Here is a 26216-nt window from a genome sequence, read left to right as displayed (position 1 = left end):
AGTTTCGGTTTGAACGGTCGGTTGCGGAGACGATGGAGCGGAAAAGTTTTGTGAGAGACGAGCCATGGTTGCAGTTCTTTGTTCTTATAAATGCAGGGAGATGGATTGAGTGAAATGTGAGGAATGGGATTATGCTATAATTAGGCAGTGAATCACAAAGACTGTGAGTTTCCAAGTTCAATCGACAGTTTGGTGATGTGGTTGCACTCGACCGGCCTGTAGGAGTGGAAGTTCATGAGCGATTCACCTCACATGCTCAACAAATACATTTGCTTGATAGTGAATCCTGAATTATTCTAACAGATCAAATGATCTTGACCTTCACACCGTTCTCGGTCGCGGGAATCGGCACGCCCAAGTCATGATCATACTCAACATCGCGCAAAGTGGTATCGTACAGCTGCATGCGCGGAAAGACCCTTAGCACCAAGGAAGTCAAGGCGATGTATAACTCAGAGTAGGCGAGTCTATACAGAAGGTTAATACAGGTCAACAAGGAATTTGCAAGGGGTAGTCAAAAATTTACGGCATTCCCACACACTGTCGAGTTCCCTTGGAAAAGGGGATGAACCCAGCTTCCAACCCCCTCCTCTTCTGACCGTTTTCATCGATCCACCGCTCCGGTAAAAATTTCTTGGCGTTGGGAAACATTCTCTCGTCCAGGTGGGAGATGATAGCGCTCATACTGACCGCCCACCCGCGGGGAATGACATGGCACACATCCACATCGACATCCGATCCTTCAGGCCTCCACTTCCCGCGATAGACGAGATCCTCCTCGGTAGCGACTCTGCCAGTACGCATCGATCCACCGGGCGCCAATCGCAGACCTTCGGAGATGACGGCATTCAGATACGGCAGTGTTTCCAACATGGGCCAGTTTGGCAGGTGCTTCGGATCCTTGACGGCCCCTTGAAGTTCTCGCGTCAATTTGTCTAGGATTGCTGGGTTCGAGAGGAGGTGGAAGCTGATCATTGTAAGCGTGTAGCTTGTTGTTTCCGTTCCCGCCGTTATCATGATGGCACCCTCAGATGTAAGTCGTGGAATCGTCTTTTCCTCGGGAGGGAGATCGGAGTCGAATAAGGCGGCGAAGACATTGGGGCGCGTGCTGGCATCTGTGCCTGTGACTTTGCGGTCTCTAGCCTTCTCTACGAGGGCTGGAATGACGGTCTGTGGTGCTTGGTTATTGACCACCGTTCTAGGAAGCTTTTTGCACACATTGAGCAAGAGACATGAGTGAACTTACGGCGTAGGTATTGATAAAGATCGCCGTATCTCTAGGTAGATAATTCTTGAGACTAGATAAGTCAGCTTTTATCGATGACTCTCGCTCCAGCAACTATGCAATTGCACTCACTAGGGCCCAGCATTCATGACAATCTTCGTCCACGGAAAGAACTTGAAGAGGAACGTATGAACTAGTGCCCCATAAACAGCAGCGCGATAATTCGGCGTCCACTCCTTCTGCTCAAGAAACCCAAACGACTCGCCAAAGCAGTACTCGGTAATCACGTCCGTCGTAAAGCAACTATAGGCGTCTTGCAAAGGCACGACCTCGCCCTCCGGACCAGCAAATGAGAGAAGCTTGTCGCAGAGTTTCTGCGCTGATGCGTGGACTTGCGGCTCGAGCTTGAGCATCTGCTGCCGGGAGAAAAACTTGCCGACGGCGGCTCGCCGTCTGCGGTGGAGATCGTGGTCGATCGTGCCAAATGTGGCGAAGGTTGCGCTGTGATGGGAGTCAGAGTCAAGCAAGCTGAAGACATGAGAAGTGCTGGTGGGACTCATACGGGTCTGGTAGGTTGATCATGTGGTGAATATGCTTGTCTCTCTTTCTGCCGTTGATGGCGTAGATTTCGTCGGTGAAGCGGACGTCGTTGCAGTGCACCTCGTCAGGGTTGATGCGGACTATGGGTCCTAGATTATTCTCCATCAGCTGATGTATCCGAGGGAGGTTGAGTCTCACGACAACATGAATCACATACCGTAGATTTGGTGCATCTTGACAATCTCATAGGTGTACCGCCCCTTCTTCACGAAATCGTACCAGCACTCGGGAGCATACGATGCAGCAGCCAGCTTGGGTCCAGGAAACTTGCTGAGGGGGTGCAGAGGCGACACATTATAGATGGCGCGACCTAGGCTATAGGTGATCCAGACTAGGATGAGTGTAGCTGCAGATTGCCATGACAAGACGGACGTCGGCGTGACGGCCTCGGGGATGAAACTCATCTTCACGAAAAGCCAGATGAAAGCCCAGAAATGTTGCAATTCTCTAAACTGTGCTACGCTTCACCTCTCCCATAATGTTTTGACAAGCCCTCGATGCCCCCCGTATCACGAGGAGACTACTTGATGCAAGCCGGGCGATGTTGTGGAACGTAAGCGAGCTAAGGGTGAGAGTGGGTTGAACAACGTTGCATTCCGGGGTGCGGTCCGCTTTGTATGGCGGAGCTAACATGGGTGCCCGTCAATGAGAAAAGTCGGATTGGTTATCGCGTGTTCGTCCGCTGGGTAGAAGTCCGTAAACGTAGATGCGACCGCTGCATGAGGATTGACGACAAGAATAGCATGCCTGAACGATGCAGGCGGACTGTCTACCGTGCACGCGGAAACGGCGGTATCAAGCATGGACACGATGCCGTTGATGTTCTTCACACCGGTCGTAGACTGCGATTCTTCATATAATGTTATGATCTTGTCATTATCCTACTTCAACTCAGCTGACCGGGTACTTTTCTTGACGTTGCAGTCGGTGGAAAAAGTTCCTGGCCGATAAATCCAATGTCGCCGCTCGATGCTCTCGAAGGGCCCAAATATCGTATATATCGTCGCTCTGTTGTTCCAAAAGCGATGCAAACGCGGCGGAGAGGCGGTTTATGTGGTGCTTGTGGGTTTCTTCAAGAGTTTGTGGTTTCTCAATCGGCCCAACCCCCTTGAGTTGATCAGCCAACCCATCGCCATGATAATCGTAGGAGATCATCCCCCACTCGGGATTCTTCTTCGTGGGAAACGTAATGATGCCGAACAGGGTTACCCAGATTTAGCAAATTTGTCCCGTCTCCGTCCCCATACAGGAAGCAATCCATCAGCAGCCGCCACACCCTAACCGGGTTCCGCAGCTCCGGGTTCGTGACGGAAGTGTAGAGCGGAATCGCATGCCAGTATTCCCGCTCATCTCTTCGACGGTCCCGACGCCAATCGTTGAAATATATCGTCATCTTCCCGATGCTCTGAAAGACCCGAGCAGCCGAGCAACGTCCCTGGCCTTGGCCAAGTGACAAAGAAACGGAACATCCCACTTCCGCCAAAAGGCCTCGGCATCGTATATCGGGTCCTCTCCGAATCGAGCTCTGCGCGTCCCCGGTAGCGAATACAACGGTGCCTCGTTGACAAACCAGGGGCCGTCGAAGCGGACGTGGACCATGTTGATCTGTTTTGCTTCGCGGAGGACGTCAAACACAGGGTTCTCCATGTCGTTGACGTCGAAGCATCCCGCTTTGTCGATGCGCTCGTCGAAGTGAAAACATGTTTCGGACATTGCGCACTTCGGCTCGATTGCTAACAATAGCCGGGCACCTTTTCGGCACGTAGTTGTGATGACGATGGTGAGATCCGGGATTTCGCCGTTTGAGTTTTGGTGGAAGAGGAATGAGGAAAATTCTTGGCAGAGGTGTTTGTTGCAGTTGAGGATGCCTGTTGTCGGCCCGGCCCTCTCTCGGTTTGGCCGGCATGGGAGCGGGGTGCAGAGCAGTTTCCATATCTTGTTGCGGATTTCTCCAGGTAATTTATCTAGTAGAGAAGTCTCGGCCATGTTTGCGATGTCAGGATCAGAGAGCGTTTGGGAGAAAAAGTAGGTGGTGCCCCGTCCTTTAAAGGTATCTGAGCAACCTCCATAGCAGTAAGCCAAAGTCTAACTTTTCGTCGACCTTGATAGACTGACGATGGGTTTCAACTATCAAGGCTGAAAAAGCGTTTGGCAGATGTCTAAGTTAACGACGGTATCCATTGTACGGTCACTTCCATGAATTCTGCAGAATTTCGAGAAGAATTCGAAAAGTTAGGGAACAGTCTGGACAAACAGAAGCCTTTAGGTGTTATTTGGATATAGTTCAATGCTGTGCCTCTTGAAGTTGCTCGTGGGACGTCTCTCCAGGCAGCAGAGCCAACACGTGATCTGGCAGCAGGCGACCGCCCGCCACGTGACCTTCCCAATCTGCCCCCAACCGAAGCTGAGTGCTCATCGAGGGTGAGACGACGATACTTCATTCGCATTTGGTAGAATCTCTGGATCAGGACGCAAAGCGAAAAGAGAAGAAAAAAACCGAAATCTTGGATAACAAAGTTAATACCAGGCGCAAAACATGGGCTCCACCACCCAGAACTCGCCCTTACTCCGTCTCCCCCCGGAGCTCCGCAACACAATCTGGGCCCTCGTCGCCGCGCCCCTCCCCGCCGACTTTGAATTCAACTGCGATGAGCAGCCCGTCCTAGGCCTCATCAACACTTGCAAGCAAACCGCCCGCGAACTCGCGCCGCACCTCTTCCCCCGCAACGAGGCGGGCGAGATCCCTTGCCTTACCATCCGCATCACGGCAACATGTCGCAAGGACCAGTGGATCACCATCGCCTCTTCGCATAGCGTCAAGAGTGCGGATTTTCCGGCGCCGCGGTATATTCACGTGAATGATATGGATAACCCCATTTTCGACGAGCTGCGAGACGCGAAGAAGATTGAGAACGTGTTTGTGGAGTTTCGGGGTCCGTGGTTTCCGGCTGATGCGCCGTGGTACTCGCCGCATCATGTTCCCAGAAAAACAAGCGGTTTTCGCTTCATGATGATTGACAAGAATGTATGTTGGTTTTCCTACTCAATCTCCAAGTGCACGACCATGTCTTGGAGTTCACGACACTCTCACTTCATTTTCGTTTCCGCCTAACTTCATGGCCCCGAGTCCATGCATGATAAAACATGTCACATCATATCGACTAACATGCACTAGAACCGAGGATGCCAAGGTGAACCCATCCTCGACACCGAAAAGTTCTGGCGCCAATGGAACGCGCCGTTCCTCTGCCACTGGGCGAAGGCCAACGACGTAGCGCGCCTCCTCGGCTCCCTCAAGGCCATAGGAACCCTCAACATCAAGTTCATAGACTGGGAAAAGAACTATATGATGGTGAGGCAGCGTATCCTGCCCATGTACTGGGACGCCTTCCCGTTCGGAGGGCAGTGGAAGCGCCTCGGCGTCCCAGAGCTGCTTCTCACGCCCTTCAACCGCGGCGAGAACATCCCGAACCTGGTCGACGAGCAGCGAGTCCTGACACGGTTCGGGGCTCTGGATCTCAGCAGACCCCCGCGGGAGGATGAGCTTCTTGGCTGCCACCCTCATCCGGATAGGCCGCTACGAGGGTCAGCGATGCGTTTGGACCGGCTTGCGCCTCTGTTCTTTTACCGTGGCGGGCTCCCTTCCGCTTCCGAGCCTGGACATCTGAACGTGGACTTTGGGGATTTGAAAGACCGATTCCTGTCGCTGCTAGAAGAGATGGGGGAGGAGCACTACGATACGTGGGCATTGCAGCAGCATCGAGAGGCGACGCGCCATACTTCGCTCAACAATTTCTTTCAACGGATCGCCCACCGGGTGAATCGTGATGATTCACCCGCCAGTCAATCGTAACGGGATGTAAGGGTGGAAGTTGATGCACGATCGGCCCAGGAGTTCTGGCAGGTCTTGATATTATATGGACCGCGAGATATACCCCTTCTATCAAATGATCAGACCAAAGGCGGTCAAAAACGCGGCCAACAATCAGATAGCCGGACCTGAAGTGCCTATCTACTGCTCATTCGCCACTTCAAACTTGGTCCAGGCACTTGGCAGTGAGACGCTGTGATAAGCAGGTTCCAACCTCCAAGGATCGTGCTGACCGCATGGTCAGATAGTGAAAGTGCCTGCACTCTGCAGCAGTCTGCAGTACTGCAGTCTGCAACCCACGCCGTCTTACGGCAAAAGTCGGCTGATTGAATCGGCACTGGTCCATTCATGAAATCTCAATCCACCTCGGGTTGTGATCTAGAGCTCGTGGCATCAAGGGAGATAGACAGGTGCACAAGCAAACGTGCAAGACAGCCACAAGCGCAGGGACCAAAAGGACGCGTGTGAAGCTGTCGTCGCTTGTCTCTGGCTTTCGTCTGGTCCCGTCCCAAAGTGTCAGCTGTTCAGCTAGCCTAGCTACCGATTGCCGGTCCATCCGTCCCTTTGAGATGAAAGCACCTAAAATAGGTGACAAGAAAGACGACAAGAAGAAAGTCAGAAACACTAGGACAGACAAGCACCTCCATGATTCTCAGCGTCTGAGCGAAACCACGTTGCGAGTCAAATATGAAGCAAGGCCTGATGGGGTCACTGGTTAGTGATCTGACGCCACACGGTGAGAGTTGCGATGGGGCGTCCGATTGGGCTCTTAGCCTCTTGTCCATGAAGCGCTTCGTACGTAGAAGTGCTGCCAGCTGGTAGGGTGGTGCTGGGTGGCTTTTCGCTTCTTCTCTGCCGGGCGCCGTGCCGTCCGGCCCGTGGTGCGGGTGTGCCGATGTTTGTTGGTGCTTGTCGATTTTGGGAAGGACGGAGAGTCGGGGGTGGTGTTGGGTTTAGGCGATCCAATGTAGGGCAGCTGAGTCTGCGGCGGTCGAGAAAAGGGAGTGCATCAGGGAAATGAGGTTCGTGAGATTGTGTGGCCTGATGAGAGCAAGATCATCATCTTCTAGTGGGAGCACCCGTAGTAGATTGCAAGTCGTAGGAAAACCGAGCAAACTTTGAACACCGGGTTTTGCCTGTGCTGCTGACCGAGATTGGTCGCTCGGTGAGGTATCTTTTGGTGACAGGCTGCAATCCCCAGGCACGGAATCAATGGTCTCCTGCAAGTCAGGCTTGACAAGCTCTTGGCGACGCTGGATATTGTCCGGGCGGAACATGTCCGGCCGGAGGAAAGTCAAAGGGGGAAAGACAGAAAAAGAATACCCTTAGACATTGCGGGTAATAGGGGACCAATGAGACAAAGAGTCAAGACAATGGTGACTCTCGGCCATAAAAGAAAGAATAGGAACAAAAAAGGTGATGCTGATGAGGAAACACCGCAAATTAGGGGGTCAAGGACCACGCAAACTGAGACCAGCAATGGGGAATAGTGAAAGACTGACGCTCTAAGAGATAACTGGTTGTGGGAACTAGCACGAGATAGAGCGAACAAAAGCAAGAATACGGCAGCCAGTGACGCCGGACAGCTAAGGAGAGGTGACGTCTCGACGATGGGTGGAATACGAGAAGCGCTAGCGATGTGTCTTTATCCGTATGCCTTCGGTCCATGTATGCTGTATTTTGTATGTCTATCGTGGGCGACGGTCTGATTATCCCCAAACGCCGTTTCTCAGAGCACCAGAGGGCAGCGTCAAGGAAACGGCGAAAGGCAAAGGGCTTGAGTTTGCATAAGTGGCGTCTTGCTAGCGAGTAGCGGCATCTTCAGGTCCGATCTGTTCCTGGATTCCTTCGTTGGCGTCGTGGGTACCTGTACTACCCATTTCGTTAGTGCGCTGTTTGGTGTTTCCTTGCCGCCTGAAACGAATGGGGCCCTGGGCTCCTAATGTGTCGCTAGCTCGAGGGCGCTGAAGTCAGTCAGTCAGCCCACTGAAAGAATAATTGACACCAGAGACCGACCAGAGTAGCTGAGAAGACATTTGCCAGGAACAAGGACATTGATTTCGCGCGTTGAGAGTGTCTTTGCCAGATGCCCGTGGACCTGTCTCTGCCAGACTCGCGTGTCTGTGGCGCTAGGCTTGAGGGAGATTAGGGGCAGCTGCAGGTCAGGTTACTTGGAGAGTGCTATTTCCAGCGTTGAGGCCTTGGCTTTTGGGGATTGGCTGCAATGCCAGTCGTGCAGCAGCAGCAGCCTGCCTCATGCTGTAAGACGCGCAGCCGGTGGCATGGCATAATGTATAGATTATTGGGAAGATGTCTGCCGCATGCGTACTGTGTATCCGTATGCTAAGTACATAGGTGTGTCTGGCTGGTGTGCTTGGCAAACCGTTGGTGATTCAGGCTCGATGGGACATTGTTATCTGCCTGTCTGTTTTGTTGTTGATTTGTTTTCGTTTTTCTTGCTTTGTTCGACGAGGCCATATTTCGCTACCAGTCCTTGGGGTCTTCTTCACGGGTCCCTGCAGCGAAGACGGAGGATCATTCGGGTGCTGGCATAGACAAGCAAACACCGGGGAACGTCGATTCTCGGACTGTGGACAAGGTATCTAGAGATAAACATGAGCCAGGTAGGCCAAAAGACATGGACAACTCGGACCAGAACACGAACCACTTTTGCGCGATGACAGTGGATTATGGAGATTCGGAGACTGTCAGGCTGATGATGGACGACAGGGACGAGGAGGTCTGGTCAACCACAAGGAAGTGAGGGGGATCCAGAGAGGAGAAGGAGGATGGCGATTGAGGGCCTACTCCAGCAAAAAAACATCCTGACGGGGGGCTGGTGGGGTCAGTCGGGTCGTCGGCGATTAAACCGAGCCATTCTCGCAGCGCGCAAGTGGTGATGTGGAACCAAGAATAGGGACGTACCTACCTCACAGAAGTACGTACTGGACGGAGTGGAGACGGTCCACAGTGCCTCATTTTAACCGTATCTTAGGTGGGTACGTACCTGCTGCCTCTTTCTCTTTCGGGAAAGTCGTCAAAAAAGCTGCATTTCTTCGCCCACACACACAACCTGAATCATCCCGGCACCAACACTCCCGTCCACTTGGGCTCTTCCAAATTCCTAGCACTGTTCCTGTGTTATTACACTCTGAAGATCGAACGACGAATACGAACGAATGCAGGTTCGCAACGCCCATCTCTCATGGCCGTTGGTATCTTACGCCTCGGAGCTGCACGAGCTGGCGAGTCGCAATCCGTCAATCCCTAGATCCTTGACTTTCATCCCATCATCGACTATCATCGCATCCCTTCGGACCCATCCATCTATTCATCACGCCCTGCGTCGTTGGTCAGTTGGTCTTCACGCCATTTATCCATAAGTCACCGTATCGACCAGCCGTTTCCTTCCCGTCCGTCTCGCCAGGCGCCGTCGGACGCCTCCAAGCCTCACATCGTGTATCGCTCGGGCCACTGCCGAGTCTTCCATGTCTGTCCGCCCTTCCAAGCCGTTGCTTCACGCCAGGCTTGCCAGGGACAGACAGACAAAGGCAGCAAGAAAAACGAGCAAAAATCATCCGAACCTTCTCAAGCTCCAACCCTTGGCCTGGTTGGGAATAGTGTGCCCCAAAACACCGGACGGCGTGGCGTTGGCAGCCTGCATACTTCCGCCGATCCCCAATAAAAGATACCACCATGTCACTGCAGCACTGCACCGCGGCATAGCACGCGGCGCCAGCCAACGCCAGCGAAGCCGACAGCCGTTGTCGTTGCATCGCAGCAAGCATGGCCTTCGTGTCGCCTTCTAGTGCTGAGGCTGGACTGTCTTCGTGCTCCCTTCTATTATCCATGGGCAGACCGGGCGGTGTCAATACCTACTTCTAGGTACCTCTTAGGCTCTTACTGTGTACGGATAGTGTAGGCTCAGTGCGATCGTCAGGGGCCTGCTCGCCTTTCGTCGCCTCTCACGAGTGACAAGTCGGCAGCTCGGATCACAGATCGAGACTTTGTGCTCTGTCATTCTCTCCAGACACCTATCAGAATACTCTACAGCAGCACGGCGAACTCCAATGGCAAAGGCATTGGCACAGGGCCAAGCCAATGATAATATTGCTCGAGTCCAGCCTCGAACAGGTCCACGACTGGCACATCCCCTCCATCCCCGGCCTCGCCTGCGCATACCTTGCCGCATACTGCATCCCAGACCTATCTAGCCTGCCCAGCTCCTGCGGCTTGGTGACAAGACGCCGGCTCACTGGTCAGATCCGTGCTGCCGTCCCCATCGACCGACCGTCCGGGGTGGTTTAGGACTTTAGGCCTGTCCGTTAGCTTTCGAGAACGGGCCGGGATGCGATGCATCATGGGTGGGCTTGCTGATGCCACGCCAATCATCCATGGGTCGGCCCTGCATGGGTCCCACGCTTCTCGTTGCCCGTCGGCGCAGCAGCCCAGCAGCTTTTGGAGCCGAACGCGCTCGAGAGCCAAATATCCAATCTAGAGATAATATCGAGAGCCGCCCTCCCGTCTTCCCCTCCAGGCCGATGGTGTTCTGCTTTTTCCCATCCCCTCACGCCAGTTTGTGCTTCCTTCGTTTAGAGCCAAACCACTGCAGCTTCGCCCGGTCATCTTGCCAGTGAAGGTCACAAGCCACTCATCATGGCTTTCAAGACTTGGGTGATGACGGCCCTCATTGGCCTTGCCAATGGCCTGGCCTCAACGGACACCATCACCTGGGGAGGCGACAATTCGAGAGCCGGGTACCAGACGTAAGTTCACAATTCATTCGCTCGATCCCCATATCTCCATATCTCTCTTCCCGGCGTCGATCGTCTCCAGCGATCCGCTCGGTGCGGGAGCAGCGAGATCAGTCATGGAGACCAAGAAAAGAGATCTAACGTGGCATCGCTTCGTGAAGAAACCACAATATGGACCCCTCCGTCGTTGGGAGCTCCCAGTTCGGCCAGCTCTTCCGCACACCTCTGCCCGGCAAATATGGCGGCGTCGCAGAACAGATCTTTTCTCAGCCACTCGTTTACACGCCCGACGGCGACAGCACGCAATACGTCTACGTCGCGACTACACAAAATAATGTCTACAAAATTAATGCAAAGACGGGCAGCATCATCGCTTCTCGCAGCCTCGCCATTCCCTTCTTGTCTGCCGACCTGGATGGGTGCTATGATATCGAACCTCACGTTGGAGTCACCTCCACTGGTGTCATTGATGCCTCGACCAACACTCTCTACCTCACTACCAAGACGTACGTCGACCAGACCCTGACTGGCGTTGCTCAAGGAAAACCTGCCGGCCGTTACTACCTCCACGCCCTGGATGTCAATGACCTCAGCGAGAAACCCAACTTCCCCGTCAACCTCGAAGGCACCGTAGCGAGGAACAACCCTATTCGCTCTTTCAACGGTGGTATCCATCATCAGCGACCTGCTCTGTTGCACGTCGGCAACTACATCTATGCTGGCTTTGCTTCCCACTGTGTTCAATACAACTTCACAGGCTGGATCATGGGCTTCGACAAGACCAGCGGTGCCAACGTCGAGCGTTTCGCTACCGAAGGTGACGGTGTCCCCGTGGATGTCAAGGGCGGTGGTGTCTGGATGTCGGGCGGCGGTCTCGCTTCTGACGATGCAGGCTCCTTGTTCTACGCTACTGGTAACGGATACGCCTCCCAGCTCAGCACCATTCCCGTCAACGGCCGCACGCCCCCGACATCTCTGGAAGAAGCCGCTGTTCACATGACAATCAACGCCGATGGAAGTTTGAGCTTGGTCGATTTCTTTATGCCATGGGAGAAGCAGGCTCTGGACGGTGCCGACAAGGACTTGGGAACGAGTCCCCTGCAGATTCTGCCCAGCACATTCTCCTGTGGCGACGTCAAGCGTATTGGTGTGGTGACTGGAAAGAGTGGCAAGACGTACTGGCTCAACTTGGACGACTTGGGTGGTTACCGCAACGGCGCCAATGGCCTTGATAACGTGATCCAGGTGTACCAGAACGAGAACTCTGTCTACGCCGGTGCGGGTGTGTACCCAGGCGAGGGTGGCTACATCTACATCAATGGTAAGCAAAAGCCCCCTTCTATCTGTCATAGCACTCGCGTATTCGAACAGAGCCACTAACAAGAACAGTCATTCAATACCCTACCCACGTCTTCAAGTTCTCCTGCGATGCCGGAGTTCCATCTTTCACCAAGGTTGCCGACAGCCCTCAGAACAACGCCTACATCCTTGGTGTCAGTCACGGCACTGTCACTACTCTCAACGGCCAAGCTGGCACAGGTCTTCTCTGGACTTTGGATGTACAGGGCTCTCAGCTCAAGATCTTCGAAGCCGTCCCGAAGAATGGCTACTTGAACATGATCAAGTCTTTCAGCGTTCCGGGCAGCACCAAGTTCACCAGAGCCGTTTTTGGTGATGGTATCATGTACCAAGGTACCACCCAAGGCTACCTGTACGCCTTTGGCTCGCCGGTCACGACACCGATCAACTGCACTGCTACCAACGAGTTTGGTGTCGTTGATGTTGGAACCACGAGCGACCCGCGCACCATCACTTGCACGGCCGTCATTGGTGTCACCGTTTCGGACATCGGCCTAGATGAGGCTGAAGACTTTAGTCTCTCTGGACTTCCCACACTGCCTCTCACTCTGACTGCCGGCCAAACATTCACAATTGGCGCGTCCTTCAAGCCTACTACCGTTGGTCTGGTGTCTTCCGATATCGTCGTCAACACAACCAACACGGCCGAGGGCTACAGCCAAGGAACCCATATCAGACTCACTGGTACTGGCGAGAGCTCGGGTCCTTTGCTGTCCATTACTCCCCCGACCATCACTTTCCAGGGCGTCATCGCCGGTCAAGCGGGTGGAACGGACGAGAGCGTCATCTTGTCTAACCAGGGGAACTCGGCCCTTTCCATCACTGATGTCCAGTTCTCCACCAGCAGCGCACAGGGTCCCTTCACCAGCTGGGACAGAGCCACTGCTACCCTTACCGTCGGAAAGTTCACCCTCACCAACGTTCCGGCCACAATTCCTGCCAACACTGCTGTTACCGTTCGTATCGCTTTCGACTCTTCTGTCAGCGGCACCTTCGGCGCGTATCTTCAGGTTGTTTCCAATGGCGGAACCAAGGCGTTCACCATTGCTGGCTCTGCAGGCCCGGCTCCCGTAGCCCTCGTCGAGTTCCAGACGCCCGATGGCACGGGATGGGTAGAGTATGACGCGGCCAAGAACTTCACCTTTGGCAACGTCACCGAGAACACTTCCCGATCTTTGAAGTTCCGTGTCACCAACGCTGCTGCTGAGGGTGGTGTCAAGCTCTCTCTCACCGTTTCCAAGCCGCCTTTTGGTGTTGCCGGCATCATTCAAGCCGCCAACCTTGTTGATCTTGCCGAGGGAACTGTTCTGGCCCCCGGCGAAAGCGCCACTGCCACCCTGGTGTGCACTGTTCCCAAGGCTCAGTGGAACACCGACCCGTACAGTGGCACGGCGCCTTGGACCATGAACACCAACGACCCCAACTTTGAGAAGCATTTCTTCACTTTTGAGTGCACTGCCGTCGCCGAGCAGGCGCCGCCCTTGCTCGGCAATGGCCAGGGCAAGTACCGCTACATCGGTTGCTATAAGGAGAATAACCCCGGCCGCCAGCTTGCCAATCAGTTGTACGGCGACGCTACGAGCACCAACGGCAAGTGTATCGCTGCTTGTGCTGAGAAGGGGTCCGTCTTCTGCGGTACACAGTATCACACTGAATGTTGGGGTGGCCCCAACATCCCCACGCTGAAGGTGGACGATCGCAACTGCAACTTCGACTGCGGTGGCGACCTCAACCAAATCTGCGGTGGTAACGGGTTCGGAGCCAACGAAGGCGGAGCTTACATATCCGTCTTTGCTGATTCTGTTCAATGGGACGGTAACACGACAACTCCCACGCCGAACCCGAACCCATCGGGCCCTGAGGTGAACCCAGGTGTCGGTCAGTACGTGAGCGAGGGTTGCTACACCGAGCCAGCCGACACGCGCGCCCTGCCTAATCTAGTCACAACGACTGGAAAGACTGTTGCTCTGTGTGTCGAGGCGTGTGCTGCTAGCAGGTACACCTATGTCGGCTTGGAGTACGGTGGAGAGGTCAGTGATAGATCTTTGACATGAATGACCTTAAGAACAACTTCAACTAACAATGAGACAGTGTTGGTGCGGAAACACTTTGGCCGCCGCCTCGGTCCCCGCCCCTGCTACCGAATGCAGCATGGCATGCGCTGATAACAGCACCGAGTACTGCGGTGGACCTTCCAGGCTCAACCTGTACAAGCTCGATGGCACCTTGCCTGAACCCACCAGTGCAGTCCCGACTGGCACCACGACTACTTCAGCCGCCCCGACTTCAACTGCTCCTCCAGCAAACGAGAGGGTCGGCGACTGGCTTTTCCAAGGTTGTTATACCGAGGGAACTGGCGTCCGCGCTCTTTCTTCTCGAACGTACGCCAACGACTCAATGACCCTCGAGTCCTGCGGCGGTTTCTGTGAAGGCCTCAAGTACTTCGGTACAGAATATGGACGGGAGTGCTGGTGTGGCGATGAATTCGGCACGGGCAGCGCTCTTGCAGCGAACCAGAAAGATTGCTCTTTCCCCTGCGCAGGCGACAGCACCCAATTCTGTGGTGCAGGTGACCGACTCCAAGTTTACATGTACTCGCCGGTGGCTGCGACGACCACATCGGCTGAGACTACAACCACTGCTGCTGCCTTTGCCTCCTTGGCACCTCCGTCCAACGGGACCGCAACCACGACCGCGACCGAAACCCCCCTGGCCGAGAAGCAAGCGTTTAACAGCACTGTCAGCACAACCGCTACCTTGACTCCGTCCAACTCTACCATCTCTAGTGTTAGAGTGACGGCCGAGGCTGTCACATCCACTCTTTCAGCAAGCAACTCGTCCATCCCGGCGACTGCTGAGGCTTCGACCACCTCATCCGCTCTTTCTACCACCAGCCTCTTGGCTACCTCGTCTGTCATATCGGCTACTTCATCGGCCTCGGTAACTGTGCTCTCCAACACCACAGCACCGGCTACTTCTTCAATCCCAGCCACCTCTTCAGTTCCTTCCACTTCCACATCCTCAACCAAGACATCAACCTCCTCCTCCGCGACCCCCACCCCGACCGGACCAGTCATCTCTACCGGCAACGAAAACTTCACCTACTACGGCTGCTTCTCCGAGCCGCAAGTCGGCCGTCTCCTCCCGGCCCAGATCATCAACCGCGACAACATGACTATCGGCATGTGTCTGAGCGCCTGCTACAACAAGAACTACGCTGGTGTCGAGTACGGTCGTGAATGCTGGTGCGGCGACAGCCTCAACATTGGTGGCGGAGGTGACACCACCCCGGCGGCCAACGTGACAGCCAAGGACTGCTCATTCACGTGCCCTGGTAACAGTACTGAGTACTGCGGTGCCGGTGTGAGATTGAGCTTGTACATCCTCAAGGACGAGCTCGAGAAGTTGCAAAAGTCCAACGCGACAGTTTCTTTCAAGTCGACATAAATCATGATTGAGCGGGGTTAATGTCTATTCTTATGTAATTACCTATAGAGGACCACGGTCTCCGTGCTGCACGGCAAACGAATGCAGCATTTTCCTAAAATATAATATTGATACCTATTACCTTCTAGTCCCATCAAAGAAGAACCCTCGTCCAGTGTATTACTTGCTCTTTCACAATCTCTTTGCTTGCATTATATTCCAAGTCCCTGCTCAGAGGCACCGGGCTATTGTGCCGTTAAGACAACCTTGATGCCCACCCAATCAAGATGTCGCCATAGGTTCACCCACTGCGGAAGCCCACACCACTTTACGACTTGCCTTGAGACCTGAGAGAGCAGTCACTGCCGAATTCCTTGCCGCGGGAGACGATCTTTTATGATCGACACTTACCCGAGCTGCAGGTGCGCCATTGACACAATGGACATCGACGAGAATATGTACCTTGGTCTCGTCATCAAAAATCCATAGCCGTAGGGCCAATGGGGAGCAAGTATTTGATGTACCTACCCAAGATCAGATCATGCTCGTTTGGGACATGTAAATCTCCCGAAAGTGATCGGCGAGAATCCCGCCCCTTGGGAAGGAGAATATTGTTGGCCGGGCTGAGAGCTCGCTATGCGCGGTTGGCGCACCCGATTCCCTCCAAGTTTTGCTGGGAATATGACCAGCAGAAAGGAACAAGCAAGGAAGGGAGGTCCAAGGGAGTCTCGAATCCTTCCAAGCATGATCAAATAATCCTCCAGTGACCCCTTCCAGATGTGAACAGTGAAGACCCGATGATGACTTTGCATCTGCAGGGCAAGTTCAACAGTCCGCAAGTGTCTCACCTAGCCGCTACCCAGGGGAACAGCCAATGCCAATCATTATTTGGATGGTATTTACGAAGCCTTGGCAAGAATCCAAGTTCGAGGCTTCAGAGCTCGAGACACAACCAGGATATACCATTTGTCAGGGGCCACGAAGCCTTGGGGAATCAGGCCACTGCGGCAGGCTGCAGGATCAAATAGCGGGCCCTCCTCCTCCTCCTCCTCGCTCGGGTGATATCGGCCTTAAAGCACTCGAGTCTATTTCCCAAGGCCTTGCGAGTCACTCGGCTGAGACGGTGAGGTCAGCGAGTCCAACCAGGTGGAAGGCGAGGGATCTAGACAAGGCTGGGCCTTGCTTTGGAAAGTTGTCGTGTGGCTGGATCTCGCCGGGCTCCGTTGTGGACACTCCAACATTCCCGATCTCTGAGCCGCCCAGCCCCCGGAATCTCACTGCCTCCACGACACCAACAAGGCTTCTGGCAGGGTTGAAGCTGTCACGGCTTACGCACGTTGCAGGTGGATGCATAGTCGCGACGGTTTCCGGGATGCTAGGCAACGAGCGCTAAGAAACGGGGTTTAGAGTTTCTGCACATCATCCCGAGAAGTGGATCTCGGGGCCTCTCGGTGGCGCCGGGCTTGAGAGCCGGGAGGAGGCGGCTTGATGTTGCGGAGGCTGGCACGGAGGAGATTGAGCACTTTCAGAGGCTGAGGTCTGAGTTTTACGACTCTGTCTGCCACACGAGGCTGTTGTGAAGACATAAAATTTACAAAGGGAGTTGAAAATCCATCATAGATTCCAAAGTGGCGCTCAGTCGTACAAGAGTAACAGTAGCATCTATTGGCGCAGCGGCAACTCCACTCCTATGCCTCTGCGAAATGCAAAGACCTCGGTGCTGTCTCAGGTTTTGGAAACATTGGACCGGCCCGGGTTGAGGTCTCAACCCGCTCTATCTCCTTCTCCAGGCTCCTATGTGCGAGCCTTGGCTCCGCCCGGAATACTTCTCAAGTTTTCACGAACTTCAAACACCGTAAGGACCCGGCGCGCGCGAGGTTGATCCCATCAGGTAGTGTGGGTGAGGCTGGTTGTGGGGTAACGATCTAGGTGGGTATCTGCCAACACACCAGGCTTGCGACTGTTCAACGTTGATTTGCTGAGTTTTTGCGAGAAAACTGATTCATTCTCTTCGGAAGCGGATTTGTCAAGATCAGATCATCTTGCGAGCAGCAAGGCGAAGAGTTGTGATTCCACACGGAGGATGAAGGACTTGGATTACAAGAACAAAAGGAAGGGGCCAGCGAATTGCAAATACAGAATGAATGAGTCGATTAGGAAACCCCGACTTGAGCTTGACCGCCCAAAGATTAGAAAATTAAAATCATCAACCTCGAATGTGGCGTGACTTCTACAGCGAATTCAAATTCCGGTTAGCTGGCACGATATTATAATGCGGGTCCCCCATTGTAAGGACTAAGCGCCGCGGCATTGCTTTTCTCGAGCCTCAGCCGTCGGCCGCACTCGCAGCGGAACCGGGAAAAGGTGGGCACAAACCTTCAAAGTCACGCCATGCAGCAGGGCTGGTGCCATGAATGTCTCAGGAACAACGGACAATAGGGCGGGTATCATCTCGGCAAGATGAGGGCGGAAGAACTTTTTACAACACTGCGGTTGAGGTATCTGTACGGTAAGGTATGGAGACGAGCTTTCATCTGCGTGTCGTGTAGGTAAAAGCCGGAAGTCGAGTTCAGATTTACGATGCCAGCTCCATGATCGGTGCTGGGATGAGGCCTGGCCGCAGGGACTGCTTCGTCCCGACTTCAGCTCGCGGGTTATGGAGTCGAGCAAAGACCAGCAGCGGGAGATCTGCATGACCCCTGTTTATTCGCAGACCGCGCCCGGGTCGTAAATCCAGTCTCGACGAAGGATGTGCTATTCTCATCGTGGCAGGACGAGCAACTGCAAGTTTGAGTGGAACACCCATGGGGCAAGATTCAAGAGAGGTACCTATATGGAATCCGGGGTTGGGGCGGCTGGGACATCCCCCTTTTGCCATTGGAAACCGTGGTTTTCTTCGCCATGGGAAAGAAGTGATACATGGATCCTTGCGAGGCGAGGGCGGGAATCGTCCGATAGACCACACTGTTCAGACTCGGCAAGGCAATAGCTGGGATTAAAGGTATGAAGTTGTTTCTCCATCCATGAAGCTGTCCTGAACACATTGGTTGTTCTATTTCGAAAGATCCCCTCAAAGCAATGAACAGCCTTCCCTTGCTGCCCTCGCCCCCTGATATCTCCACACATCAGTCAACCTCAGGAGACTCCAACTCCACTTCATTTGCTCCCGTTTGCGGGCTGATACCGCTGTCGTTATTGTTGCTGCTGTCACTAACACCGTTCTCTTTGCCCTCTCTGGCGTCAGTCTGCTCCTGTTCCTCAGGCTTGACCGGCTTAACAGGCACCTCGACGCGCAAGAGATCCACCTCAAGGGCAGTCATGCCCTCAGGAAGCTTTGACTTGAGCCCATCCTGCTCGACGTCAAAGTAGAGAGACCAAAAGTTCCCTGTTTTCACGACGCAGAATCCTTCCCAACTGGCGAATGTGAGTCGCTTGTCTTGCCTAGTGCAATCGAACGGGCCCGTGTAGTTGTGCTGAGCGTACGGCCGGGTCCCGAACTTGACCTCGTACGTGTCACGATCCACGTAGATCCAGTTCATGATGGGCGGCTCGTCGCAAATAGTTGAGACTAGACCGGCGTATTGGCTGTCTGGGTACGGCAGGAAGTAGCCCGCAAAATGGTGTCCAAATGCAGAATCGGGATCAGTCCCGGTGTCGACAAATAGCTGAGAAGGGAGCAAGCAGCTTTCATTAGCAAATCTAGTTTGGGACTCAAGGGAACGGGACTGGTGTGACTGGGATCTGAGATACCTTGTCTCCCGAAAGGACTACATGTTTCCCGTGGATATCTGGGGAGTGACATGTTGACTTGCGGCAGCGGATGATGAGGTTATTCTTCCGGCTGCGATGCTCTTTCCTCCGAGCTGACTGTTGTGTATGTCGGATAGCTTCCGCCATGCCGAAGACCGCCGAGAAGGCTACGATGAATTGAGCGACCATCTTCACTCCCTAATCAAGTGGGTGATGTCCCTGTTGTGTATTCAACGGATGGGAAAAGGGGGACACTGCAGCCCAACGGAGGATGGATTTATGCCAGTGTCTGGCAGAACTTTGCCCCCGATGTATTCCGTTCAAGCATTTCGAAATAATACCTTGAGCGAAAAGCTCACCGACCAGCAGGCATCACCCCCGGAAGCATATATGTGCTTTCTTTTGTTGGGAGCTGCGCGGGAAATACCCCGTCGGGCAGAAAGTCAATGAGCTGTCTCTCCATTGCAGAAATCTCCACCGCCAAGTTCCTATGCCATCCTTGTCGAGAGTCCCCCAGCGGCGACGACAGCAGCAGTGCTACAGCAGCGTACGACGGCGACGTCCGGACGAAAGGAAAATTGGATGATGATCTCCAATCTTCATATTACTCTTGTGCGACAATGTCTCACCTCATGGCCGTCGAGCAGAGGATAAAAGAGGAAGCAGATGCCCAGCTGTCATGGCCGTCTTCTTCCTCGGCAGCACCAAGATTCCTCAGTCTCATAGCAACTCGGCCTCCAGGCACTCTCGCAAAAGATCTCCTTCCGAGCAGTCTCTCGACAAGATTCCGCCGGACCAGCAGCCACCGCCTGAAAAGCCTGAGCTTCGCCAGAGACCATCGCTCAAGTTCATCCACGTACGAAGTCTGGGATCGCCGTCTTCTTCACGACCGTCCTCTCCTGATCGTCCGGCCTCGCCCCGTCCGCCATCTTCACTCTCAAAGCCCTCCCGCCCGTCGTCCCCTAGACCTTCGTCTCCTCGACCTTCAACCCCTCGTCCATCCACTCCGCCTCTATTACCCCCTCCACGTCCCCGATCAACCACCACCGCAACCATGTCTTCCCCGTAAGTATAACCAACTGCCCAACAGGTCTGAACCCACGACCAATTGAATTTTTGCTCCCCTTTAGAACCAAGAACTCGGTTCCCCCGACCAGCACCACCACCTCTAACCCGTCTACCACTACCACCAGCTCCAGCAACCCCCTCAACTCAGGCACGAGCAACAGCAGCTACCCTAACAACTCTCTCAGCACCAGCAATCCCAACTCGTCTCTCAACAACACTAACAACACCAAGTCCATCAACAACAACAACACCAACAACCAGAACAGCGGCTTCGGTAACTCTCTCCCCATGCCCGGTCTCTCCGGCCCCGCCAACGGACCCATCGGTAAGGTCATCCCCTCTACTATCTCACACTCTTCCCTATAGGCCACGAACAAAAGACTGATACGATACTTCGGCAGGAAACCTCCTCAAGGGTCCCGTTGACGACAACGGCAAGCTCAAGGACGCCGGCCTCATGGTCGGTATCAAGCTTGACCTTGAAGCCGAGGTTCACCTCACAGCTCGGGTCCGAGGTGACATCCTCGTTGGCCTATACTAGGCTCGCGCGCGCACAAGAGACCAAGGTCGGTGATCTACGGGTCGAGATCGAGGTCGTATGTGAAATCATCAGGATGAAATGCCTGAGTGGGAACGGTGATTATATTTCGGTGTGCATCGAGAGGTTGGTTTGGAATTTTCGGGTCGCTGGGCCAAAGGGACGTGTTGGCGGTAGCTTGACTATAACTGCAATAAATCTCGACTGAAAACTCATAATTTTGACTCCTCTTGATGATGCTGCGAGCCAGTGCTGTATTGATTCTCTGGCCTTTGTCGGACGCAGGCATTGATATACTGATGCCAGATTCCTCCCTCAGTGTTGTTGTTGCAAGTTGTTGAGAAAACCCTATCTCAGGACATTCGGATGGTATCAAGAGTCAACCTAACTTAGTCGAATGAGACCTCATGCTTACAGTATCGAACGAATTTTAGAACGTGGCTAGAGAACAGATAAGCACGCACACTCAGAAGCGTCAGCTGATGCTCAGTAGAGGTTCTTGTGGCGGTTGTCGAGTGCCACAAATCCCATCTTATCTTATTCAGCTTTACCTATTTTAGCCTGGGTTGGCGGGAAGGTCTCGTGATCCTCTCGGGCGTCTCATTTTAGTCAGCGAGGCGTCTCAAATGAGATGTCACTTGAGCGACTCAGAAGCGAAATGTGACGACCTGAAGCTTTGGAGACGTGGGGTTACACCGAAAGCGGCGTCCGCATGGCTGGCACATGGCACTAAGGTAGCTTTCAACTAGGAGCTGAGACTCCAACCCCTCCGCCGTTTTCTTTGCCAGAGAACCTCACTTTGACTCTCCAACATCTACAAGATACATCAGATCCATCAAATTTCTCAGGATATCACGACCGAAAAGATGGCTGTTGTTCTGATCTTCGCCGTCGCAGTCTTCTTGGGACTACTGGTGAAGGAATTCTACTCTTGGTATCGGCTATCCCATGTCCCTGGGCCGTTCTGGCATGGAATCACTGGGTTTTCGATGGCGCGAGCTGCGTTAAATGGGTCGGTTCATGAGTACTACATGGAAATGCATGAGAAGTACGGTATGAGTGCTTCCGATCCCAACCCTGATACGGCGGACAAGTTGACCCAAGATTCAAGGCCCCTTGGTTCGTATCGGGCCCAATACCGTCATGTTCAGCGATGGCGACACGCTTAGAAAGATTGCCGGCACTCGCAGTAAGTACATCAAGGGCGAGTGGTACGCAGTCGGAAGAACCACTCCGGGAGAGGATCACTTATTCTCGATGCGAGATGAGGAGAAGCGCAAGTATTTGAAGAGCAAAATGGGACCTGGTGTGAGTTTCGCTCTATTCAGCGTGGGTAAGGACGTCTCTGCTGACTAAAAAACGCAGTATTCAGGCTTGGAGAACGGAGGGTTTGAAGCTGGTATAGATAAAAATATCGCAGCGTTCGTTGACCTCATCGACCGCAAGTACATCTCCACCGCAAAGGACTTCAGACCGATGGACATGGCCAGTAAATCAACTTACTTTGCCCTTGATGTCATCAGCGAGCTTAGCTTCGGTACCCCATATGGCTTCCTCAAAGAAGATCGAGATCTGTACCAGTATGTTGCCACGAAAGACGCCTTCTTTCCGGTCATGATCACTATGGGAAACGTGCCGTGGTTGGCTACGCTTATGCACAGTTGGCCTCTCAATCTGGGGCTGCCAAAGTCCGGAGATTCAGCTGGATTTGGAGCGCTTATGGGGTGAGTGGTTGCTGAACACCCAGAGCATGCGAGTAAGTGAGACGGCTGACATGCATTGCTCAGGTTTGCCAAAACCTTTGTTGATGGACGGCTGGCTCCGGATACGAAGCCCGGCCGGGACATGATTCAATCATTTATCAATGCTGGTCTGACGAGGGAAGAGCTGACACAGGAAGTTTATGTTGAAACGTGAGCGCCTCGTTCGCCGTAGGATCCTGACCTGTTCAAAAGCTGACTGTTCATAGCATTGCTGGTTCTGACACCACGGCAACGGCCATCCGTATGATTCTCCTTTCACTCTTGTCCAATCCGCAAGCCTTCACAGCCCTCCGCGCCGAGATTGATACTCTCGTCTCCAACAAGATGATTAGTTCCCCAGTCAAAGATTCGGAAGCGAGATTCATGCCATATCTTCAAGCTGTGATACGCGAAGGTCTTCGTCTGTACCCACCATCTACCGGCATTGTCAGCAAGCAGGTCCCATCAGAAGGGGACATGATCCATGGATATCGACTGCGTCCAGGGACGCAGCTGGGAGAGAACGTGTGCAGCATCGGCCGATCGAAGGAGATTTTCGGACCAGATGCACACCTATTCAGGCCAGAGAGGTGGATAGATGCAGCAATGTCTGAAGACGAAGGGAGGTACAAGGCGATGATATCAAACACCGATATGGTCTTTGGGTATGGCAAGTTTTACTGCATGGGAAGGAATATCGCATTGATGGAGCTGAACAAGGTCTTCGTCGAGGTAACCTGAAACTACTGTTGTTTCTCTGATGAACCAAAGCCTTTACTAACGTCTTTACCCGCAGCTTCTACGTAGATATGATTTCGCTATTGCAAAGCCTGAAAAGCCTATGAGATTGTGGAGTGCAGGATTTTGGATAACACATGACTTCTGGTTGAGGATCACGCTGAGAGGACGGTGATAGCTAGAATACCAGAGTTGAGATTGCGATGTTCCAGTCCTATCTTATCTAAAACTTTAGGTATTAATTGGTATCGTGAAACCATATCAGTAGGGTGATGCAAAACTTCAGCTTGCTTGAACTCATGTAGATGTCGAAACACGTATTTAATTGTGGTTCTGGCCAGGAGTTGCTTCTGCGAAACTTACAACCGATCCGTGAAAATCGCGGAAGCCGTGACGGAAGTTAAAGGGTCACATCGTCTACGAACAAAATGTTCAGAAGGGCCTGTGCACTGCGGTCTTGGTATTTGACTCCACGGCCATCAGGACACGCACCTACGGCAGGTCACTCATGTGGCTACAGTCTTGTGTGCGAAACCGAGTTCCGATTCAAACCCTCTCGGTTGCTTGTCAAGGGATTCAGCCATTTCCAAAGTTCTGACGTGAGACATTAGACCGGCGGCTGGGCTTCTGGACGTGGCCCATCAAGCCAATCAATCCTACGCAGTTACTGATTTCGACTGGTTCCTTAGTCCATAGCAGCCCCGTAATCGAACTAGTGCAACCCCTGCTTTGTGGAGTAACTAAATGCAGCTTTCGTGTAGACGTTCCAGTGGGATATCAATGAGCATCCTCGATGCCTGACAGGGTTTAGGATGCTGACACCCGACTGCCGAACTCCCAATACGATTACGAATAGCCCCTTGAAGGATCTGCGGCAGGTCAACGCTTTTAATATATGATCCTGATTGTCCCTATTGGCTTTCCGGTGTTTCTTCCTCTCTTCGTGACTGATCTTACTGCTAGAACATTGCAAAATGGAGCTCCCTGCGCTGGCCGGCACGGTCTTCGCAGTTGTTGTCATCGGCTGTTATTTGCTCGAGTCCTTTTTCTACCTCTCAAAAAATCCGCAAGAGCCAGAGTACATCAGACCTCGCGTACCATTGATCGGTCATCTTCTCGGTCTGAACAAGTATGGCTCTGGCAACTACTTTACCAAAGTCGGGTAAGTTGCTGCCTCCTAGTTTCAATGCCAGGTAATGCTGTAGTTGACATGATATGACAGAGCCGATGCCAAGTCCAAGATCTTTTCTGCGCCCATCTTCTCCTTCAAGTTCTACATTATCGCAGAACGCAAGTTCATCTCGTCGATCCAGCGCAATGCCAGGACAATCTCTTTTGCGCCCTTTGCAGCCAAGGCAGCACACAACTTTAGCGGTGCTGACGAGAAGGCCACCAACTTGCAAGATCACCTAGGAGGTGGCCCCGAGGCCAAGGAATTTGATAGAGTCCAGCGCACAACGTTGGCAGCTGGTCCCGAGCTCGATGACATGAGCCTTGTTGCAACTCAGGTGAAACTCGAAATTGTTGACAGATTAGCCGCAAGTGCCCTCGAATCATCAGAAACAGGCGTTCCGATCGATCTGTTCGCCTGGGTGAAGCATACCGTCGGGCTGTCAGCTACGGAAGGGATGTTCGGTCCTCTGAACCCCTTCAAGAACCCTGATCATGAGGCTGACTTCTGGTACGTACTTTCTCATAGCCCATGAAGACTTCGTGTGAGAGAACTGAGTTCTAGACGAGAAGCTGATAATCTACAGGATCTTCGCTGATAAGGCGCACTTGCTTCTTCCGGGAGGTATCATTGCAGAGTTGTTTGCGAAAAAGGCAATGCAAGCGCGGGAACGGAACGGCTTACGGTACGAAGAGTATGTTCGCCTCGGGGGCACAGAGACAGCCTCAGGTCTTCTCAAGGGTCGATCACGAATTATGGCAGAAAACGGAGTATCGCCACGCGATATTGGTCGTATAAATATTGGCTTTGACATTGCTATGCTGGCGAACTACGTGCCAACAACATGGTGGTCCGTCTTCGAGGTCTTCTCTCGTCCGTGGCTTGTCGACGCAATCCGGGAAGAAGTACGCAAAGCTGTCAAGAAAGATGAAAACGGAGAAATCTGCTTGGATATCTCTATCATCAAGTCAGCATGTCCTCTACTCCTCTCATCGATTCAGGAAGCGCAGCGCTTGCATACCATCCACGCACACATTCGAGAAGTTCTTCGTGACACAACAATCACGGTCGACGACAAGACTCAGCTTCTCAAAAGCGGTAATTATGTCCAGATCAACGGCATTCCTATCCTCCGAAACGAGGAGACATGGGGTGCAGATGCTACCTCCTTTGATGCCTACCGATTCATCAAGATGAAGAAGAAGCCTGATACGCCAGGTGTAGCCGCCCCTGGAGACTTGGCTCCTCACTCCTTTCCCATCTGGGGCGTGGCACCTCACGTCTGTCCTGCACGATGGTTTGCAACTACTGGCACCATGACGCTCATTGCGTTGATGACTTTGAAACTCGATCTGGAGGTTGCGCCAGATTTCAAGGGCGAGGGCCCATCTGGAAGGGAGTGGCGGATGCCCAAGGTCGAAGGCCTCTTTGTAGCATTGCATTCTCCTGCTGAGCCGATCCCTATTACGGTACGGTCGAGGAAAGAGTTCGAAGGCAAGTGGAAAGTTGAGACTGGCGCACCAGGGACAAGATTACAACTATCGGTAGGCTAAAGCCTAAAGAAGCCATGAAAAACATTTAGTCTTGGGTAATTGGCACCAAACTTGTGATCTCAAATCAAGTCATGGTGCGCTTAGTACATGTAACTTTATTCGGCAGTTCTTATTGTGTGATATTCGAAAAGGTGCGATAAAGCCTCAAGTAACTCAGAAAGTATGGATCAAATGCGATGTGCATGCAAGTAGCACTTGCCCGGAGGGATGCACCTTACAAGTTGTCTCGCTTTTCTTCTTTTCAGAGAGCCCTTAAACCTTGATAGTGATATCTTCAACGGTATTGGAGAACAATGCTAGATTATTGGTTCCCTCGCAATTCTGGACGCAAGACTATAGTCTAGGACTTGAGGCCAGAAGCTAAGGCATTCAGGCTCTTTTGGGTTCCACTTTGAATTCAAACTACGTATTATATACTAGG

General features: G+C 53.1%; 8 protein-coding genes across 8 annotated transcripts; 5 read left to right on the top strand and 3 right to left on the bottom strand.

Moving 5' to 3' along the window:
- Positions 1-139: 139 nt before the first annotated feature.
- BDZ83DRAFT_361038 (trichodiene oxygenase) lies at positions 140-2505 on the bottom strand. Its single transcript, XM_060502580.1, has 6 exons — positions 1983-2505; positions 1788-1914; positions 1358-1726; positions 1247-1298; positions 527-1170; positions 140-467 (listed from the first exon to the last, which is right to left on the bottom strand). The coding sequence occupies exons 1-6, from the start codon at positions 2227-2229 to the stop codon at positions 305-307; spliced, it is 1602 nt and encodes a 533-aa protein (XP_060364275.1). The 5' UTR covers positions 2230-2505; the 3' UTR covers positions 140-304.
- Positions 2506-3214: 709 nt separating this feature from the next.
- Positions 3215-3811, bottom strand: BDZ83DRAFT_752869 (uncharacterized protein; the record flags this gene model as incomplete). The annotated part of the gene is made up of 1 exon (XM_060514264.1): positions 3215-3811. The coding sequence occupies one exon, from the start codon at positions 3809-3811 to the stop codon at positions 3215-3217; it is 597 nt and encodes a 198-aa protein (XP_060364274.1).
- A 550-nt stretch (positions 3812-4361) lies between these two features.
- BDZ83DRAFT_752868 (uncharacterized protein) lies at positions 4362-5678 on the top strand (the record flags this gene model as incomplete). Its single annotated transcript, XM_060514263.1, has 2 exons — positions 4362-4850; positions 5001-5678. The coding sequence occupies 2 exons, from the start codon at positions 4362-4364 to the stop codon at positions 5676-5678; spliced, it is 1167 nt and encodes a 388-aa protein (XP_060364273.1).
- Positions 5679-10178: 4500 nt separating this feature from the next.
- BDZ83DRAFT_360673 (uncharacterized protein) lies at positions 10179-11948 on the top strand. The gene is made up of 2 exons (XM_060502578.1): positions 10179-10462; positions 10612-11948. Exons 1-2 carry the CDS (start codon positions 10353-10355, stop codon positions 11828-11830), a joined length of 1329 nt encoding a protein of 442 aa, XP_060364272.1. The 5' UTR covers positions 10179-10352; the 3' UTR covers positions 11831-11948.
- Positions 11949-18519: 6571 nt separating this feature from the next.
- On the bottom strand, positions 18520-19141 carry BDZ83DRAFT_543238 (uncharacterized protein; the record flags this gene model as incomplete). The annotated part of the gene is made up of 2 exons (XM_060503419.1): positions 18520-18900; positions 18986-19141. Coding segments are annotated over 2 exons (537 nt in total), but the record flags the coding sequence as incomplete, so codon positions are not given.
- A 162-nt stretch (positions 19142-19303) lies between these two features.
- On the top strand, positions 19304-20890 carry BDZ83DRAFT_360699 (uncharacterized protein). Its single transcript, XM_060502579.1, has 3 exons — positions 19304-20050; positions 20116-20378; positions 20455-20890. Exons 1-3 carry the CDS (start codon positions 19432-19434, stop codon positions 20797-20799), a joined length of 1227 nt encoding a protein of 408 aa, XP_060364270.1. The 5' UTR covers positions 19304-19431; the 3' UTR covers positions 20800-20890.
- Positions 20891-21250: 360 nt separating this feature from the next.
- Positions 21251-23575, top strand: BDZ83DRAFT_623909 (cytochrome P450). Its single transcript, XM_060508417.1, has 6 exons — positions 21251-21644; positions 21703-21899; positions 21957-22315; positions 22379-22504; positions 22561-23065; positions 23130-23575. Exons 1-6 carry the CDS (start codon positions 21458-21460, stop codon positions 23244-23246), a joined length of 1491 nt encoding a protein of 496 aa, XP_060364269.1. The 5' UTR covers positions 21251-21457; the 3' UTR covers positions 23247-23575.
- Positions 23576-24019: 444 nt separating this feature from the next.
- On the top strand, positions 24020-26084 carry BDZ83DRAFT_700829 (cytochrome P450). Its single transcript, XM_060511436.1, has 3 exons — positions 24020-24233; positions 24294-24752; positions 24829-26084. The coding sequence occupies exons 1-3, from the start codon at positions 24046-24048 to the stop codon at positions 25793-25795; spliced, it is 1614 nt and encodes a 537-aa protein (XP_060364268.1). The 5' UTR covers positions 24020-24045; the 3' UTR covers positions 25796-26084.
- The last annotated feature ends 132 nt before the right edge of the window (positions 26085-26216 follow it).

This window comes from Colletotrichum acutatum (genome assembly GCF_030867785.1).
Source record: "Colletotrichum acutatum strain CBS 112980 chromosome Unknown BDZ83scaffold_55, whole genome shotgun sequence".
Lineage (NCBI taxonomy): Eukaryota > Fungi > Ascomycota > Sordariomycetes > Glomerellales > Glomerellaceae > Colletotrichum > Colletotrichum acutatum.
This window is presented reverse-complemented; position numbering and strand designations above follow the sequence as displayed.

Bases quoted from the DNA above. Each gene is read 5' to 3' on its own strand.
- BDZ83DRAFT_360673 (XM_060502578.1), top strand. From the start codon at position 10,353: ATGGCTTTCAAGACTTGGGTGATGACGGCCCTCATTGGCCTTGCCAAT. The intron at 10,463-10,611 runs GTAAGTTCACAA...CGCTTCGTGAAG, and splicing joins TCGAGAGCCGGGTACCAGAC to AAACCACAATATGGACCCCT.
- BDZ83DRAFT_700829 (XM_060511436.1), top strand. From the start codon at position 24,046: ATGGAGCTCCCTGCGCTGGCCGGCACGGTCTTCGCAGTTGTTGTCATC. The intron at 24,234-24,293 runs GTAAGTTGCTGC...ATGATATGACAG, and splicing joins AACTACTTTACCAAAGTCGG to AGCCGATGCCAAGTCCAAGA. The intron at 24,753-24,828 runs GTACGTACTTTC...GATAATCTACAG, and splicing joins GATCATGAGGCTGACTTCTG to GATCTTCGCTGATAAGGCGC.
- BDZ83DRAFT_360699 (XM_060502579.1), top strand. From the start codon at position 19,432: ATGAGCTGTCTCTCCATTGCAGAAATCTCCACCGCCAAGTTCCTATGC. The intron at 20,051-20,115 runs GTAAGTATAACC...GCTCCCCTTTAG, and splicing joins ACCGCAACCATGTCTTCCCC to AACCAAGAACTCGGTTCCCC. The intron at 20,379-20,454 runs GTAAGGTCATCC...ATACTTCGGCAG, and splicing joins CCCCGCCAACGGACCCATCG to GAAACCTCCTCAAGGGTCCC.
- BDZ83DRAFT_361038 (XM_060502580.1), bottom strand. From the start codon at position 2,229: ATGAGTTTCATCCCCGAGGCCGTCACGCCGACGTCCGTCTTGTCATGG. The intron at 1,915-1,982 runs GTATGTGATTCA...AGAATAATCTAG, and splicing joins CAAGATGCACCAAATCTACG to GACCCATAGTCCGCATCAAC. The intron at 468-526 runs GTAAATTTTTGA...CCTTCTGTATAG, and splicing joins CGACAGTGTGTGGGAATGCC to ACTCGCCTACTCTGAGTTAT.
- BDZ83DRAFT_623909 (XM_060508417.1), top strand. From the start codon at position 21,458: ATGGCTGTTGTTCTGATCTTCGCCGTCGCAGTCTTCTTGGGACTACTG. The intron at 21,645-21,702 runs GTATGAGTGCTT...CCAAGATTCAAG, and splicing joins GGAAATGCATGAGAAGTACG to GCCCCTTGGTTCGTATCGGG. The intron at 22,505-22,560 runs GTGAGCGCCTCG...GACTGTTCATAG, and splicing joins CAGGAAGTTTATGTTGAAAC to CATTGCTGGTTCTGACACCA.